The sequence below is a fragment of the Siphateles boraxobius genome, unplaced genomic scaffold (assembly GCF_051911475.1).
Source record: "Siphateles boraxobius isolate OS27281-9 unplaced genomic scaffold, OSU_SipBor_1 79, whole genome shotgun sequence".
Lineage (NCBI taxonomy): Eukaryota > Metazoa > Chordata > Actinopteri > Cypriniformes > Leuciscidae > Siphateles > Siphateles boraxobius.
Window position 1 is genome coordinate 336332 of NW_027509207.1, and position 18791 is coordinate 355122.

The 18791-nt window shown below is 42.9% G+C and overlaps 1 protein-coding gene across 5 annotated transcripts in view; it reads left to right on the forward strand.

The window, feature by feature from the left end:
- The window catches only part of LOC143728580 (sodium- and chloride-dependent GABA transporter 2-like), a 33123-nt gene that overhangs the window by 12944 nt on the left and 1388 nt on the right, over positions 1 to 18791 (forward strand). For 2 of the 5 annotated variants that reach the window (XM_077219369.1, XM_077219371.1), the window contains exon 15: positions 212 to 309. The exons of 1 other annotated variant lie outside the window; for it this stretch is intronic. In XM_077219369.1, coding sequence (XP_077075484.1) covers positions 212 to 286 — 75 coding nt within the window. In that variant the 3' untranslated portion in view covers positions 287 to 309. Of the gene's footprint in view, positions 1 to 211; positions 310 to 1943; positions 2505 to 18791 lie in introns of those variants that run through there. 2 more of the 5 variants (XM_077219372.1, XM_077219370.1) reach the window with 2 other exon arrangements.

Genomic DNA, 18791 nt, shown 5'->3' on the forward strand with positions numbered 1-18791 from the left:
GTGTCTCTCCTGCCCGTCTGCTTGCTCTACACTCTCATACACACACCGGGAAATATTCATCAGGTGAACACACATACACACCCAACACATAAACACACACACACGTCATCTCACAGACACACACACACACACTCGTGTCTCCTGCCCGTCTGTGCCCTCCACACAGTCATACACTCACTGGGAAGCATTCTACAGTTGAAACATTCAACAGGTGAAGAACAGCAGCAAATACATTTTTAATGATATAAACCTTTCCCGACAGATGAGCTTTATGGTTGTTCAGTGATGAAGTCATTAGCAATGGTTCCATCCAAAGTTGAGAATTTAACTTGAATTCCTGATGAATGGTGATGTCGTCCCATCTTTTTTGATGCTTAGCTATAGTCGTTTTTGTGTTTGTTTGATTTTGAAGCGCCACCAAGTGGCCAGTCGCTGCGTCCCTTTATAGAGCTCCTCGTCTGACAACCGCTCCAAATTCATTAGCCGACGGCGGCCGTGTTTTTCGAGATATGCAAATGTCCTCAAAGGCAGTCTTGGTATCTTGGACAAAGACAACGCATGCCAATTTTCAGGCCAATCAGAATTAGGGTTGCGTAGCCATTTTATGTCTTCTCCATGTTATGGCGCCACCAAGAGGCCAGTTGAGAATGAGCTCATACATATGTTTGGTGAAAATATCGAATTTTGTTCATGAGTTATAGCCATTAGCCGTGTTATTCGAGACACATAAATGTCCTCGCAGACAATCGCGACACCTTGGACAAAGACACCGCCAGTTTTCAAGTCAATCGGACTGACCATTGTTTAACTACTGTTTCGCCGTTTTTGTGTTTGTTTCATTTATAGCGCCACCAAGTGGCCAGTCAGTGCATCCCTTTCATAGACTATAGTTGCTTAGTTATAGCCATTTTATGTCTTTTCCATGTTATGGCGCCACCAAGAGGCCAGTCGCCACTTGCTTTTTCACCTGACCACAGAATGACCTCTTGCATATGTGTGCTAAGTTTGGTGAAAATATCTCATTCCGTTCATGAGTTATTGCAATTGGCCGTGTTTTTCGAGAATATCCTCATATAGACAATCATTATATAATCGTATAGTTTTCAAGTAAATCGGACTGACTGTTGCGTAGCTATTGCCATTTTTGTGTTTGATTCATTCAAAGCACCACCAAGTGGCCAGTCGTTGCGTCCCTTCCATAGGCTAAAAAAATATGTGCGTAGTGTTCGTGACGTCACCCGTAGTGTTTCTGAAGAGCATTTTTTTCGCCATCTTGGCAGATGTGCAGCGAGGCGGATTAGCTGAGGTGACGTGACGCTAACAGACAGCAGACAAACGGCTAGTAGTGACATCAGCAGCAATCCACCTGTCACTTAAGTGGGCACGCCCTTAATTATGCAGAACTTTAAGGTTTAATATAATTTAAATGGATGAATTACAAAAAATACTCACCCCCCTCACAGTCGTCACGAAGGCCAAAATTAGCTAGACTAAAAACACTTTTTGTACCAGGCCGTAAACATGTTTTTTTCTGCTGTAAATTTGGGCATTTTAACATGGGATTGATTCTCTTTTGCTGCCTGTCTCTAGTGGCCAGTCGATGAACTGCAGTTTAAGTCATTTCCGTATTGTTGTTTTTAAAGAGAGACCGGAAGGTTGCCGCCTGGTCCCTTTATGTCTCATCATTTGCAGTGCGTCATGGGACTGTAGATCATTCCCTCATAAAAGGGTTGATATTTATTCGCGTTTAATCACGAATTCCAGCCGTTTCACCCATCCTGAGTCTCTAGTCCTGTACGCTGAGCTTCGCTGTTAAACCGATGACAGTTGTTTGTGTAAGTGGCAAATAAAAGCCCTCACGCAGACAGAGAGTCTCGAGCATCTAATAACCCTCCTAAAGTCTCTCTGGTGAATAACAGGCCCTTCATGTGTCCCGTGTGCAGCGTCTCCGTCTGCTGTGCCGGACTCAAGCTGAGAGACCAGCACCTTCCTCATGACCTCTGACCTCTGACCTCAGCACAAAGAAGCCCACTTAAGGACGTGGTGTGAGTGAAACTGAGGAGATCTGATGTACAGAAACCAGCGTTTGGTGACTGTAACGTGTCGCGCTGCAGCTGGGCGGTAAAAGAAACTCTTTGTCTTAATAACAAGCCGTTTAAAGCTTCTCTTCATGTCTATGTCTAACTATGAGGACGTTTGCTGGATATTTTGACATTTTGGTTGAAATATGACCCATGACGTGTTCTGTTTTAATCTGTGTTCTAGATATGCATATCTATAAAAAATGCCTGGACAACCTTCTACTTTTGCATCGGTCGAAACCAGTCGATCCAGTGCGAATGAATCACATGCAGTTTCAGCGTCTTTTTATTGACTCTTTATTTAATCGGACTGCAAAAACATTAATAGATGTCATCTTCTGAATTACACATCAAGTGTAATATGCGGTAGCATGTTATTTAAGCTTAAATTTACAATTAAAACTGAAAATATAAAAAATAAAAGCGAATTCATAATAATCATACTATAATAGTATATAAATAATACTAAAATAACACTGATTCACTCTCAGAGTACTTATATGTTATATATAATATATTTATATATCTGAATATTTAATTTTATATATATATATATATATATATATATTTCCTGGCATTAGGAATCTGTTTAGTCATACTATAATAGGATTTGTAATCTGATCTAATTGATCTCATTATGAGTTTATCTGAATGACAATAACATTTTCCTCAAAAGTAGTTTTTTTTTTTTTAAATATGTAATTTTTTCCCCCCTGTTATTTTTGGTTGAAATATGACCCAGGCGTGTTCAGGAAACGAAAATTATACATCTCAGCAATTTATAGATCTAATTTATGGTATATGTTGCTAAAATAGGAAGCTACAACATGTTATTGTTTGTTTATCGTTCAGCATTCTTGATGTTTATCTATTTTATGCATATGAAACTATTGAAGTAAATACTCTGTCACAGATACTCTGTCATAATTATGTTTTGTATAATTATTCGCATAATTACACTTCTTGATTACTGGCATGATTGTTTTTATTGACATTGTCAGTAAACATTTGTTTATTAAAATGTTGATAAAGGACTTTTTGGAGGTTATTACTCCCTGAAACGCCTCCATTGTATCTTGAGTTTCTTCCGGGAACAAACACATCAAAATATTCCTGATTATAATGATTCATACACAGAATTAAGTGGCGGGGCCTGGTTGAGTTAGTTAGTAGTGTGTTAAACTGGCGGACATTTCCCAAACACACTCGAAGCGCTCGGCCAATCACAACACACTGATCCAGCCGGCCAATCAGAGCACAGTGTGCTTTTCAGAAGGAGGGGCTTCATAGAGACAGGAAGTAAACAGAGCGTTACTGACAGACTGACAGACTAACATTGAAGAAGGACAAACTGTTCTAGTAGAGCCTGAAAACAACATCAAGACTTTATAAAAGGGTATAATAGGTCCTCTTAGTCGCATTTAGCAGATTAGTGTTTTTAAACCATGAACCTTAAATCTTGTCGGTATTCTATTATGAATGAGGCATGCTGGGACAGAACATAACAGATGGGCCAAACAATGATAAGAAGTGCCTTTTAGCACTCGTATCGTGTATGGATTAATTTAGTGTTGTCGGCTCTGTGTATATGTGTGTGTGTGTGTGTGTGTACATCAATATGTGCGCCGTCTGCGCACGTGTCCATGCATGCATGTCCACATGCACGTTTTGATAGTGTGTGCTCTATATTTAGAGTGAGGATGGCCTGTGTGTGTGTGTGTGTGCGTGCGTGCGTGCGTGCGTGTGTGTGTGTGTGTGTGTGTGTGTGTGTGTGTGTGTGTGTGTGTGTGTGTGTGTGTGTGTGTGTGTGTGTGTGTGGTGTTATTGTGTTCAGTGGATTATATCTGTAAAGCGCCCGTGTTTGATACAGCATCTCCTGCACGTTGGGCTGTCGGTGCCAAAGCATGTGCTCGTTTGTTTATGTGTTTGTTCTGGACAGTGAGTTTCCATGTGACTTTAAACTATTAGATCTCAATTATTTGTCTGCCTCTAATTATTTATTTCAAACAATCAGATTCTTACAACAACAAAAAAGAGGAAAACTTACTGATCCCCCCAATTTTTTATTCATCAAGGATGCATTAAAAGGATGCATGCCAGTAAAGACATTTATAATGTTATAAAAGATTCTATTTGGAAATAAATGCTATTCTGTTGAACTTTCTGTTCATCAAACAATCCTGTAAAATAAATCGTATCACTGTTAGCCCGGACAAGTTCAATCTACTTAAAAAATTGGAGCAAACTGGTTGCCCTAAAGAAATTAAGTAATGGTAACTTAAAAATTCGAGTTCATTTAACTTGATGTAATGTTTTGTAATATCAATTGCTATTTTATTATTACATATAGTATATTAAAGTTCAATCTAATATGTAGGTTAAATGTGTGTCAATTGATTCATTTTTAATTTGTTAAACTAAAAAATTAAGAAAAAAAGCAAATAAATGTACATTCATAACATTTTCTCTTTTATTTCAATTCAATTCAAAATTTTCATTTGAAATACAACAAAACATGAATTTTCCATGCCCTAAAAACATTTTCCTCATTAAACATGAAAATAAAAACTACTTTGTTTTAACAAATTAGCGTATTGTAAAGCATATGAACAGTCTATCTCAGAATCACAACAAATTGCACCAAAACTATATGGTTTATTTACACTCATGAGTTCACAATATTGTCAGTATTTAATTTTAGGTTCCAGTTCAACTTTTCCCAAGCTGAACATTACCTGCTGAATAAAATTTTAATTGTCAAATTCAATTCAATTCAATTCAAATTTATTTGTATAGCGCTTTTCACAATACACATTGTCTCAAAGCAGCTTTACAGAAATTGCATTTCGGAAATGTACATAGAAAAATACAGTTAGTTAATCAAGTATTAATTTATGGCATAACATATCGCCGGCTTTGAGTCGTCTCTTCACAGGCGTCGAGTCGTCTCTTCACAGGCGTTGGGGCATCTGAAGTCTCCGTGAGAGGCTGGATACAAACTGGAGCTGACGAACGCTATTTACCTCGGGACTAGCGTCCCGAGATAACAGCAGAAAGGCAGATGGGAAATAATTAGCATAGCTGATGTTCATAATGTTAATGCATTCGAACCGATTCAGCAGTATCAAAGGTTAAGCATTAAGTGAATGCTTGGTTAAAGAGATGCGTCTTTAATCTAGTTTTAAACTGGGACAGCGAGTCTGAGGCTCGTACAATATCAGGAAGGCTATTCCAGAGTTTAGGAGCTAAATGCGAGAACGCCCTCCCTCCTTTAGTGGACTTAGATATCCTAGGAATGACCAGAAGCCTCGAATTTAGTGATCTTAAAGAGCGCGATGGATTGTATGGCGATAGAAGGTCTGTTAAATACACAGGAGCTAAACCATTTAGGGCTTTATAGGTCAGTAGGAATACTTTGTAATTGATACGTAACTTAATAGGTAACCAGTGTAGAGATGATAAAATAGGTGTTATATGATCATATTTTCTTGATCTAGTAAGAACTCTAGCAGCTGCATTTTGCACTAACTGTAGCTTGTTAATTGAGGATGTAGGACAGCCAGCTAATAAAGCATTACAGTAATCTAGTCTCGAGGTCATGAAAGCATGAACTAACTTTTCTGCATCAGAAACAGATAGCATGTTGCGTAGCTTAGCAATGTTTCTAAGGTGGAAAAAGGCTGTTCTTGTAATATATGAAATATGATTTTCGAAAGTCAAGTTGCGGTCTAGTATAACACCCAGGTCTTTTACTGTAGTGGATAAAGTAACAGGACATCCTTCTAAATTAAAGTTGTATTGTAAGGGATTTTGTGGGTAGTTTTTTGGACCAATAAGTAGTACCTCCGTTTTATCTGAATTTAATAGCAGGAAATTACACGTCATCCAGCATTTTATATCATTTAGACACTCTGTCAATTTAGATAAGTTAGTGTTTTCATCTGGTCGTGATGAGATATATAATTGAGTGTCATCAGCATAACAGTGGAAATTAATTCCATGTTTTCTTATAATATTACCAAGTGGCAGCATATATATTGAGAATAGCAGAGGGCCTAACACCGATCCTTGCGGTACTCCATAGTCTACTGACGTTATCTTTGATTTTTCCCCATTTAGACAGACAAAATGGTAACGGTCTGATAAGTAAGATCTAAACCAGCTTAATGCCTGTCCCTGAACACCAGTGTAGTTTTGTAGTCGATCCAGGAGTATTTTATGATCGATAGTGTCGAACGCAGCGCTTAGATCGAGTAGAACTAGTATTGAGATACAGCCTTGGTCAGAAGCTAAAAGTAAATCATTTGTAATTTTAACTAGCGCAGTTTCTGTGCTATGATGCGGTCTGAATCCCGACTGGAATTTTTCATAGATATAATTTTCTTGTAAGAAAGAGCACAATTGAGCGGACACAATTTTTTCTAGTATTTTAGACATAAATGGAAGATTTGAGATGGGTCTGTAATTTGCTAAGTTATTTGGATCTAATTGCGGTTTCTTAATGAGAGGTTTTATTACTGCCAGCTTGAATATTTTTGGAACATGACCTAAAAATAAAGACGAGTTAATAATATTAAGAAGAGGCTCTTCGACTACAGGTAACACTTCTTTCAGTAGTTTAGTGGGTATTGGATCTAATAAACATGTTGTTGGTTTCGATGCAATGATAAGTTTATTTAGCTCTTCCTGTCCTATAGTTGTAAATCGGTGTAGTTGTTCTAGAGGGGCCATAATTGAGGCTGAATCATAAGACATCATAGAGGATTGTATATTTACAATTGTGTTTCGGATGCTTTCTATTTTCTCATTGAAGTAATTCATAAAATCATTACTACTATATTGTAATGGAATATTTTGCTCTGGTGATGTTTGTTTATTTGTTAGTCTAGCCACGGTGTTGAATAAAAACCTTGGATTATTTTGGTTATTTTCTATTAGTTTGCGGAGATGCTCAGCCCTTGCTGCTTTTAGAGCCTTTTTATAACGTGACATACTGTCTTTCCACGCGATTCTAAAGACCTCTAAATTAGTTTGTTTCCATTTACGCTCTAAGTTACGAGTTTCTCTCTTGATTGCATGCGTAGCACTGTTGTACCATGGTGCTTTAGTTTTCTCTCTTACCTTTTTTAATCTAATTGGTGCCACAATATCTAGTGTACTAGAGAACATGGTGCTCAAACTGCTAGTCATTTCCTCTAGTTCATCTGTTTGTTTGGGTGCACTGCGCAGCTGAGATAGATCAGGTAAGCTATTTGAGAATCTATCTATAGTGGTTGGAAGGATTGTTCTGCCTGGTCGATAACGTTGCGCAACGTGACAAATTTCAGCAGTACGTATTATACAAGTTACCATGTAATGATCAGTGAGATCATCACTTTGCGGTATAATATTTATATCAGTTGGATTGGTTCCATATGATATAATTAAATCTAGTGTATGATTTAGACGATGAGTGGGCCCGCTGACGTTTTGCGTGACCCCAAAGGAGTTTAATAAATCTGTAAACGCAGTCCCTAACGCATCATTTGTATTATCTACGTGTATGTTAAAGTCTCCAACAATTATTGCTTTATCGACATTGACCAATAGATCTGAGAGAAAGTATGCAAACTCTTTTAGGAAATCAGCATAGGGCCCTGGAGGTCTATATAGGGTAGCCAAGGCTAGAGATAATATGGATTTGTTTCTTGCATCTAAGAGCGTAACATTTAGCACAAGTACTTCAAACGAATTAAACCTGTGACCTGTTTTCTGAGTAACATTAAGAATATCTCTATAGATTGTTGCAACCCCGCCGCCACGACCGATCAGACGGGGCTCATGCTTATAACAGTATCCTGGTGGAGTAGACTCATTTAGACCGAAATAATCATTTGGTTTAAGCCAGGTTTCAGTAAGGCAAAGTACATCGAAACTATTATCTGTGACCATTTCATTTACAATAACCGCCTTAGGTGTGAGCGATCTAATGTTTAGAAGACCTAGCTTTAGAAATTGTTTTTGTTCACTGATATTTAGATTTTCTGGTTTAATTACAATAAGATTTTTGCTAGATCCTACACTAGATTTATTGTTTGGCCTCACTAAGCGAGGAATAGACACAGTTTCTATATAATGTTCTACACTACTTATATCAATTAAGTTGGGACAGCAAAGACTGTGATTTGGACTTTGACTTACTAGTCATATGGTGTGTAACGTCTTGGAGATGTTGTCGGACAGAACAGCCGCTCCGATTCTGCTGGGGTGCAGGCCATCAGCACGGTAGAGCCTAGGTCGCTCCCAGAACAGATTCCAATTATTTACAAAGAGCAGTTTCTGTTCATTACACCATGACATTAACCATTCATTTAGAGCAAATAATCTACTGAACCTTTCTTGTCCTAGTCGGTACGTGGGAAGCGGTCCAGACACGATGATAGTTGCTTCAGGCGATGTGCTGCGAACCGTCTCGATCAGGCTTCTGTAGTCCTTCTTCAGAACCTCCGTCTGCCGCAGCCTGATGTCGTTCGTCCCGGCGTGTAGGACCACAGCTCCGACGCGCTCGTCACCGTTCAGGATCTCGGGAATCTGTGCGGCGACATCAAGAACACAAATACTCAAAGCCATATTCTGCATTCACTCCATGTCGTATTACTGTAATTCCAAGATGACAAAATGTGACGTTGTACTCTGAGCCATTCATGTTCTTTGACTGGGAATTATGCATTTTAAAGGCAACACTATCCACAGTTCACAAATATATGAATATGAATTATATTTGAATAATATAAATGAAACTGTTGTTAAGACTAACAACACTCGATAACAATACTCGATAATCGATACTGATCGATTGCTCGATTGCTTTTGTCCGCCTCGCTGCCTGCTGTGAGCTGTGAGTTTGTTTGCGTCGTGGCTGTCTAAGCCTCGTATTAACTTCGTATTTCCTTCTGTTTTTCCGTATTTCTCTCTTTATTCTGTTCTGAACCATCATTTAACTCATAATTACAACTCGGACTGTTGGCCATTATACGGCTGGAACCGCAAATACGGTTTGAACATTGATTGTTGGTCGTAGAGCGAGACACTGCTTCACTGCTGCTCGCCCTGCGATCGACTGCTTTTGTCAGCCTCGTTGCCTGCTGTGAGTTTGTTTGTTTTCCCGTCTATCGTGCGTCTACATTAAACCCATACCACTAAAAAGACGTTTTTTACCCAAGACTTGAGTCATAAATTAGTATAAATATTAATAGCATCACTGGTTGCATCATTGCTAACTTACTGTCCATCTGTTAAAATGGCGAATATATCAGGTGTATGTTATCTACCTTTTGGTGCAGATGAGAACAAATCTGAATTGCTCGCGGTGCAGTCTGAATTAGAAGCTGTAGAAAAGCAGATCCGTGACCTTCTAGAGAGACAAGCTGAGCTGAGAGACCGGCGTTTAGCTCTTGAAACATCACGCACTGATGCACACGGATCAGTGATTAACGTTAGTAACCCGCTGACGCTGACCTCGTCTACTCCGTGCGTTTCTCAGCATTGGTCCCGAGCGTCCAGGTCACGATCAGCCATGGTTTCATTCACTCCGGCTCCAACACACCACCACGAAGCCTGGGTGGTTCCGCGGAAGCCGCGAGCCAGGACAAGAATCTTTTCGCCCCTCCCGGTTTTCGAGATCTCCACTCAGAACCGATTCTCCCCTCTTCGTGAAACGGAACGCGATGCTGTGATCATCGGCGATTCCACCGTCCGACACGTCCACGCTACGTTAGGTAAAAGTAAGGTGCACAGTCACTGCTTTCCTGGTGCTCGTGTTCTCGAAATCACTGCGCGGGTAACTGAGATCTTGAACGGTGACGAGCGCGTCGGAGCTGTTGTGCTGCACGCGGGAGTGAACGACATTAGGCTGCGGCAGACGGAGGTTCTGAAGAAAGACTTCAGGAGCCTTAACGATACGGTACGCAGCACATCGCCTGAAACATCGATTATTGTGTCTGGACCGCTTCCTACGTACCGACGAGGGCATGAAAAGTTCAGTAGATTATTCGCGCTAAATGAATGGTTATTGTCATGGTGCAATGAGCAGAAACTGATTTTTCTAAATAATTGGAATCTGTTTTGGGAGCGACCAAGGCTCTCCCGCGCTGATGGCTTACACCCAAGTAGAATCGGGGCGGATCTTCTGTCGGATAACATCTCCAAGATGTTAAATACCGTTTGACTAGTAACCAAAAATCCAAATCACAGTCTCTACTGCACCAATTTAATTGATATTAATACTAGTGTAGAACATTGCATAGAAACTGTGTCTATTCCTCGTTTACTAAGATCAAATAATAAATCTACTGCGGGATCTAGAAAAAATCGAATTGTTATTAAAACAAAAAATCTCGCTAGTAGTGAACAAAAACAATTTCTAAAGCTAGGTCTCCTAAACATTAGATCGCTCACACCTTAGGCGGTTATTGTAAATGAAATGGTCACAGATAATAATTTCGATGTTCTGTGCCTTACTGAAACCTGGCTTAAACCAAATGATTATTTCGGTCTAAATGAGTCTACTCCGCCAGGATACTGTTATAAGCATGAGCCCCGTCTGATCGGTCGTGGCGGCGGTGTTGCAACAATTTACAGAGATACCCTTAATGTTACTCAGAAAACTCGTCATAGGTTTAATTCGTTTGAAGTGCTTGTGCTAAATGTTACGCTCTTAGATGTAAGAAAAAAATCCCTATTATCTCTAGCATTGGCTACTGTATATAGACCTCCAGGGCCTTACGCCAATTTCCTAAAAGAGTTTGCTGACTTTCTATCAGATCTTTTGGTCAACGTCGATAAAGCATTAATTGTTGGAGATTTTAACATACACGTAGATAATTTAAATGATGCGTTAGGGGTTGCGTTTACAGATTTATTAAACTCCTTCGGGGTCAAGCAAAACGTCACCGGACCAACTCATCGTCTTAATCATACACTCGATTTAATTATATCATATGGAACCGATCCAACCGATATAGATATTGTACCGCAAAGTGATGATGTCACTGACCACTACTTGGTAACTTGCATATTACGCACTGCTATAATATGTCATGCTGCGCCACGTTATCGACCAGGTAGAACAATTCGTCCATCCACCATAGATCATTTCTCAAATAGCTTATCTGATCTGTCCCAGCTGCTGCCTGAACCCAAACAAACAGATGAACTAGACGAACTAACTAGCACTATGAGCTCCATTCTCTCTAGAACATTGGATATTGTTGCACCCATTAGATTAAAAAAGGTCAGAGAAAAAAGTATAGCACCATGGTACAATAATACTACGTATGTTTTAAAGAGAGAAACCCGTAATTTAGAGCGTAAATGGAAAAAAACTAATTTAGAGGTCTTTAGATTCGCGTGGAAAGACAGTATGTCACATTATAAAAAGGCCCTTAAAACGGCCAGGGCGGAGCACCTCAGCAAATTAATAGAAAACAACCGAAATAATCCAAGGTTTTTATTTAATACCGTGGCTAGACTAACAAATAAACAGACGTCGTCTGAACAAAATACCTCGTTACAGTTTAGTAGTAATGATTTCATGAACTTCACCTAGAAAATTTAAAGCATCAGAATCAAAATCGTAAACGTTCGATCTCTGCTCGCGCCTTATAATTCAGCCGCAATTGTCACCCCGCAAGAACAATTATAATGCTTTACAACCATAGAACAAAAAGAGTTAAATAAACTTATCACTTCATCTAAAACAACAACATGTTTATTAGATCCTATACCAACTGAACTACTGAAAGAAGTGTTACCTATAGTGGAAGAGCCTCTTCTCAATATTATTAACTCATCTTTATCTTTAGGTCATGTTCCAAGAACGTTCAAGCTGGCAGTTATAAAACCTCTTATTAAGAAACCACAATTAGATCCAAATAACCTAGCAAATTATAGACCCATTTCGAATCTTCCATTTATGTCAAAAATATTAGAAAAAGTTGTGTCCGCTCAACTCGGCTCTTTCTTGCAAGAAAACGACATCTATGAAAAGTTTCAGTCTGGATTCAGGCCACATCATAGCACTGAAACTGCGCTTGTTAGAATCACAAATTATTTACTTTTAGCTTCGGACCAAGGCTGTATCTCAGTATTAGTTTTACTTGATCTTAGTGCTGCGTTCGATACTATAGATGTCACAATACTCTTAGATCGACTACAAAATTACACTGGTGTTCAAGGACAAGCATTACGCTGGTTCAGGTCATACTTATCTGACCGCTACCATTTCGTCTACTTAAATGGAGAAAAATCGATTATAACTTCGGCAAACTATGGAGTGCCGCAGGGATCTGTGTTAGGCCCTTTTTTATTCTCAATATATATGCTGCCACTTGGTAATATTCTAAGGAAACATGGAATTAGTTTCCATTGTTATGCTGATGACACTCAAATATATATTTCATCACGGCCAGATGAATACGCTAAATTATCCAAATTGACAGATTGTGTTAATGATATAAAAGATTGGATGACGCGTAATTTTCTTTTATTAAATCCAGACAAGACAGAGGTAATACTTATCGGTTCTAAAAACCGTCCACAAAACCCTTCACAGCACGACTTTAACATAGTAGGATGCCCTGTTACTTTATCCGCTACAGTAAAAGACCTGGGTGTTATACTAGACCGCAACCTGTCTTTTGAAAAGCATATTTCATATGTTACAAAAACAGCCTTTTTCCACCTTAGAAACATTGCTAAGCTACGTAATATGCTATCAGTCTCTGATGCAGAAAAGTTAGTTCATGCATTCATGACCTCGAGACTAGATTACTGTAATGCTATATTAGCTGGTTGTCCTGCATCTTCAATAAACAAGCTACAGTTAGTGCAAAATGCAGCCGCTAGAGTTCTTACTAGATCAAGAAAATATGATCATATAACACCGATTTTATCATCACTTCATTGGTTACCTATAAAGTTCCGTATTAAATACAAGGTATTACTTTTGACTTATAAAGCTCTAAATGGTTTAGCTCCAGTCTATTTAACGGATCTTCTATCGCCTTACAATCCATCGCGCTCTTTAAGATCACTAGATTCTAGGCTTCTGGTCATTCCTAGGATATCCAGATCCACCAAAGGAGGCAGAGCATTTTCACATTTAGCTCCGAAGCTCTGGAAAAGCCTTCCTGATATTGTTCGTAGCTCAGACTCTCTCTCCCAGTTTAAAACTAGACTGAAGACGCATCTATTTAGCCAGGCATTCATATACATTTTTTATCTTACAGTTACTGTAAATTTGGCCTCTAGTTCATAAACGCCAGAGGAGAACTGGCCCCCGACTGAGCCTGGGTTCTCACAAGGTTTTTTTTTTCTCCATTGGGTCATTTCATGGAGTGTTAGGACACCATTAGGTCACTGGATGGAGTTTTTTCGGTTCCTTGCCACTGTTGCCTTTGGCTTGCTCAGTTGGGGATATTCAAATTAATTAACCAATCATACCATTGATCAGCTCTACCAAACTAGGATGTCCAGTAATAAACAAACATTGTTAAGTTGTTTTGATTGATACTGTGAAGCAGCTTTGATACAATCTGTATTGTGAAAAGCGCTATATAAATATATTTGACTTGACTTGACTTGACTTGACTTGACTAATAACAACATATGAAACTGTTGTTAAGAATAATAATCATAAATGTTTCTTGAGCATCAGATCATCATATTATACTGATTTCTGAAGGATCATGTGACACTGAGGACTGGAGTAATGATGCTGAAAATTCAGCTTTGATCACAGGAATAAATTACACTTTACTATATATTCACATAGAAAACAGTTGTTCTCTTACGAGAGTACTCTCGTGTTGCGTAAGCTACCTTATGCTACGGGAAAACCTCTTTTCTCGAGACTACTGAAGCCAAAAATTATCCTTAATTTTGCAATAATTTAAAACGCATTGCTGCACAGAGCAGACCTAGGCAAAGCAGCTCGCGTGCCTATTGGTTGCTCTGCAGCAGCTGCTGCAGCCTATCAATGGACTATTCGTGACGTAAGCACCAATGAGGGTGCGGGCGCCCTGGCGCGTCACGTCCCGCCAGAATGGGGGTGGCTTATGTCTATATAAGCAGTGTCTAGATAGGATGTTCTTTGATTTTTCACCTCTTCAGCAAAGACTCCTCATCGCTGAATCTCTGGAGAAGCCTGCGCCCTCAAAAAGCCTTTCAGCGGGACGAGCTATCTGCTTCGCAGAACAGGAGTTGGCCATCTTCGCCGCTTCACCGCCGTTCCTGCTGCGCTATCCGGCGCTCATATCCTTTCCTTATTGAACTTGTGTTTGCCCTGCGAACTCTCAAAAAGAGCCGAGGCGTTGTTTCAAATGCCTCGTTTCCAGTGTTGGGGGTAACTTATTACAAGTAACTTCCGTTACGTAATCAGATTACTTTTTCAAGTAACTAGTAAAGTAACGCTGTCACGGTGTGGGCGTTGTGTTTTGTTCCTTGTTCTTGTCTGTCATGTGTTTCCCTGTCTGTACATGTTCAGCTGTTCCCCGTTCTGTTGATTAGTCTCCCCATGTGTTTCTGATTAGCCACGCCCCCTTGTTTTCTTGTTTAGCTTGTTTGCCTGTGTATTTATACCCTTGTTCTTCAGTTGGTGTTTGTCGGTCGTTGTTTGATGTTCCTAGTTCTGTGTCCTGTGTGCCTTTTTCTGAGTTTAGAGTTTTTTGGATTACTTGTCTGTTAGATAATTAAAGTGCTTGCATTTGGATTCGCTCTCTGCTTCATTCCTCCTGCCAGCGTTACAGAACGACCGACCAAATATGAATCCAGCAGCACGGATCTCGCCTGATCTTCACAGGCTAGACCGGGAGTTCGCTGGACAGATCGCGGATAAGGAGGTCGACCCGAGGGAGCTCCCCGATCTCTCCGGTCTGGACTGGAGAGAGGCACTCACCAGATGTCTGGAGAGCTTCCTCCCGTGGCACGCCACGTCATCACCTGTTCTACACGTTCACCAAGACATGCCTGAGCTTCACCACGACATGCCTGAGCTTCACGTCAGCCACGTCCGGCCAGAGCTTCACGTCAGCCACGTCCGGCCAGAGCTTCACGTCAGCCACGTCAGGCCAGAGCTTCACGTCAGCGACGTCCGGCCAGAGCTTCACGTCAGCCACGTCCGGCCAGAGCTTCACGTCAGCCACGTCCGGCCAGAGCTTCACGTCAGCCACGTCCGGCCAGAGCTTCACGTCAGCCATGTCCGGCCAGAGCTTCACGTCAGCCACGTCCGGCCAGAGCTTCACGTCAGCAACGTTCGGCCAGAGCCTTCACCGCTGGTCCCGTCCAGCACAGAGCCTTCACCGCTGGTCCCGTCCAGGACAGAGCCTTCACCGCTGGTCCCGTCCAGCACAGAGCCTTCACCGCTGGTCCCGTCCAGCAAAGAGCCTTCACCGCTGGTCCCGTCCAGCAAAGAGCCTTCACCGCTGGTCCCGTCCAGCACAGAGCCTTCACCGCTGGTCCCGTCCAGCACAGCGCCCTCACCGCTGGTCCCGTCCAGCACAGCGCCCTCACCGCTGGTCCCGTCCAGCACAGCGTCCTCTCGCTCTCGGAGACGGAAGAGGAAGAGGACTTCCCGCGTCCCGCAATGCCTGGAAGTCCTCCCTGTACTTCCTGTCAGCCCAGAGTCCTCGCCGCTGGTCCCGTCCGATCCAGAGACTGTTCAAGTCACGTCTGCCGATCCAGAGACTGTTCAAGTCACGTCTGCCGATCCAGAGACTGTTCAAGTCACGTCTGCCGATCCAGAGACTGTTCAAGTCACGTCTGCCGATCCAGAGGCTGTTCAAGTCACGTCTGCCGATCCAGAGGCTGTTCAAGTCACGTCTGCCGATCCAGAGGCTGTTCAAGTCACGTCTGCCGATCCAGAGGCTGTTCAAGTCACGTCTGCCGATCAAGAGGCTGTTCAAGTCACGTCTGCCGATCAAGAGGCTGTTCAAGTCACGTCTGCCGATCCAGAGGCTGTTCAAGTCACGTCTGCCGATCCAGAGGCTGTTCAAGTCACGTCTGCCGATCCAGAGGCTGTTCAAGTCACGTCTGCCGATCCAGAGGCTGTTCAAGTCACGTCTGCCGATCCAGAGGCTGTTCAAGTCACGTCTGCCGATCCAGAGGCTGTTCAAGTCACGTCTGCCGATCCAGAGGCTGTTCAAGTCACGTCTGCCGATCCAGAGGCTGTTCAAGTCACGTCTGCCGATCCAGAGGCTGTTCAAGTCACGTCTGCCGATCCAGAGGCTGTTCAAGTCACGTCTGCCGATCCAGAGGCTGTTCAAGTCACGTCTGCCGATCCAGAGGCTGTTCAAGTCACGTCTGCCGATCCAGAGGCTGTTCAAGTCACGTTTGCCGATCCAGAGACTGTTCAAGTCACGTCTGCCGATCCAGAGGCTGTTCAAGTCACGTCTGCCGATCCAGAGGCTGTTCAAGTCACGTCTGCCGATCCAGAGGCTGTTCAAGTCACGTCTGCCGATCCAGAGGCTGTTCAAGTCACGTCTGCCGATCCAGAGGCTGTTCAAGTCACGTCTGCCGATCCAGAGACTGTTCAAGTCACGTCTGCCGATTCAGAGACTGTTCAAGTCACGCCTGAACCTGATCGCTCTATGTTTGTTTCTGTGTTTACGTCTGTCCTTGTGGCTGTTTCTGTTCTGGTGTCTGTTCCAGAACCGGAGCCAGTGTCTGTTCCCGAGCCATTCTGTGTGTTGTCTGTTCCCGAGCCAGTGTGTGTGTGGTCTGTTCCCGAGCCAGTGTGTGTGTTGTCTGTTCCCGAGCCCGAGCCAGTGTGTGTGTTGTCTGTTCCCGAGCCAGAGCCAGTGTGTGTGTTGTCTGTTCCTGAGCCAGTGCGTGTGTTGTCTGTTCCCGAGCCAGTGTGTGTGTGGTCTGTTCCCGAGCCCAAGTGTGTGTTGTCTGTTCCCGAGCCCAAGCCAGTGTGTGTGTTGTCTGTTCCCGAGCCAGTGTGTGTGTTGTCTGTTCCTGAGCCCGAGGCAGTGTGTGTGTTGTCTGTTCCCGAGCCCGAGTGTGTGTTGTCTGTTCCTGAGCCCGAGCCAGTGTGTGGGTTGTCTGTTCCCGAGCCAGAGCCAGTGTGTGTGTTGTCTGTTCCCGAGCCAGAGCCAGTGTGTGTGTTGTCTGTTCCCGAGCCAGAGCCGGTGTGTGTGTTGTCTGTTCCCGGGCCAGTGCCGGTGTGTGTGTTGTCTGTTCCCGAGCCAGTGTGTGTGTTGTCTGTTCCCGAGCCAGTGTGTGTGTGGTCTGTTCCCAAGCCCGAGTGTGTTTTGTCTGTTCCCGAGCCAGAGCCAGTGTGTGTGTTGTCTGTTCCGGAGCCAGAGCCAGTGTGTGTGTTGTCTGTTCCCAAGCCAGAGCCAGTGTGTGTGTTGTCTGTTCCAGAGCCAGAGCCAGTGTGTGTGTTGTCTGTTCCCGAGCCCGAGCCAGTGTGTGTGTCTGCTGTTCCTGAGCCGGTGTCTGCTGTTCCTGAGCCGGTGTCTGCTGTTCCTGAGCCGGTGTCTGCTGTTCCTGGGCCGGTGTCTGCTGTTCCTGAGCCGGTGTCTGCTGTTCCTGAGCCGGTGTCTGCTGTTCCTGCGCCTGAGTCACCGCCCTGGCCGCCTGAGCCGGTGTCTGCTGTTCCTGAGCCGGTGTCTGCTGTTCCTGCGCCGGTGTCTGCTGTTCCTGCGCCTGGGTCGCCGCCCTGGCCGCCCGAGGGGTCTTCACCGCCCTGGCCGCCCGAGGGCACTTCACCGCCCTGGCCGCCCGAGGGGTCTTCACCGCCCTGGCCGCCCGAGGGGTCTTCACCGCCCTGGCCGCCCGAGGGGTCTTCACCGCCCTGGCCGCCCGAGGGGTCTTCACCGCCCTGGCCGCCCGAGGGGTCGCCTGCTCAGCCTGCTCCACCCACGGTCCAGGTCCACCCTCACTCCACGAACCTGGCCCTCCGTCCCTCCCCCAAGACCGCCTCCACTTCACCACCCTCCTGAACTTTAGTGTTTTTTTTTGTTTTGTTTTGTTTTTGTCTCAAGGGGCGTCGGGAGCCGCCCATAGGGGGGGGGGCTATGTCACGGTGTGGGCGTTGTGTTTTGTTCCTTGTTCTTGTCTGTCATGTGTTTCCCTGTCTGTACATGTTCAGCTGTTCCCCGTTCTGTTGATTAGTCTCCCCATGTGTTTCTGATTAGCCACGCCCCCTTGTTATCTTGTTTAGCTTGTTTGCCTGTGTATTTATACCCTTGTTCTTCAGTTGGTGTTTGTCGGTCGTTGTTTGATGTTCCTAGTTCTGTGTCCTGTGTGCCTTTTTCTGAGTTTAGAGTTTTTTGGATTACTTGTCTGTTAGATAATTAAAGTGCTTGCATTTGGATTCGCTCTCTGCTTCATTCCTCCTGCCAGCGTTACAAACGCATTATTTTTTCAATTTACAACAAAATATCTGAGTTACTTTTTCAAATAAGTAACGCTAGTTACTTTTTCACATTTATTGACTGACAGCTCTCCTGTCCCCATGTTGAGAGAAATAAAGTGAGGTGTTGTGTGCATTTGCATTGAACATGCATTTACTCATCTCACTTGCACAAAAACATTCAGTATTCCTCAAAATGAATAAAAACAGTCAAATACAATCTCAGAATTTTGTGCAAAAGTTTTATAATTAACTATGTTAAATTACACAAATATACTTTATGTATTTAATCTCACTTTATTAACCAATGTCTT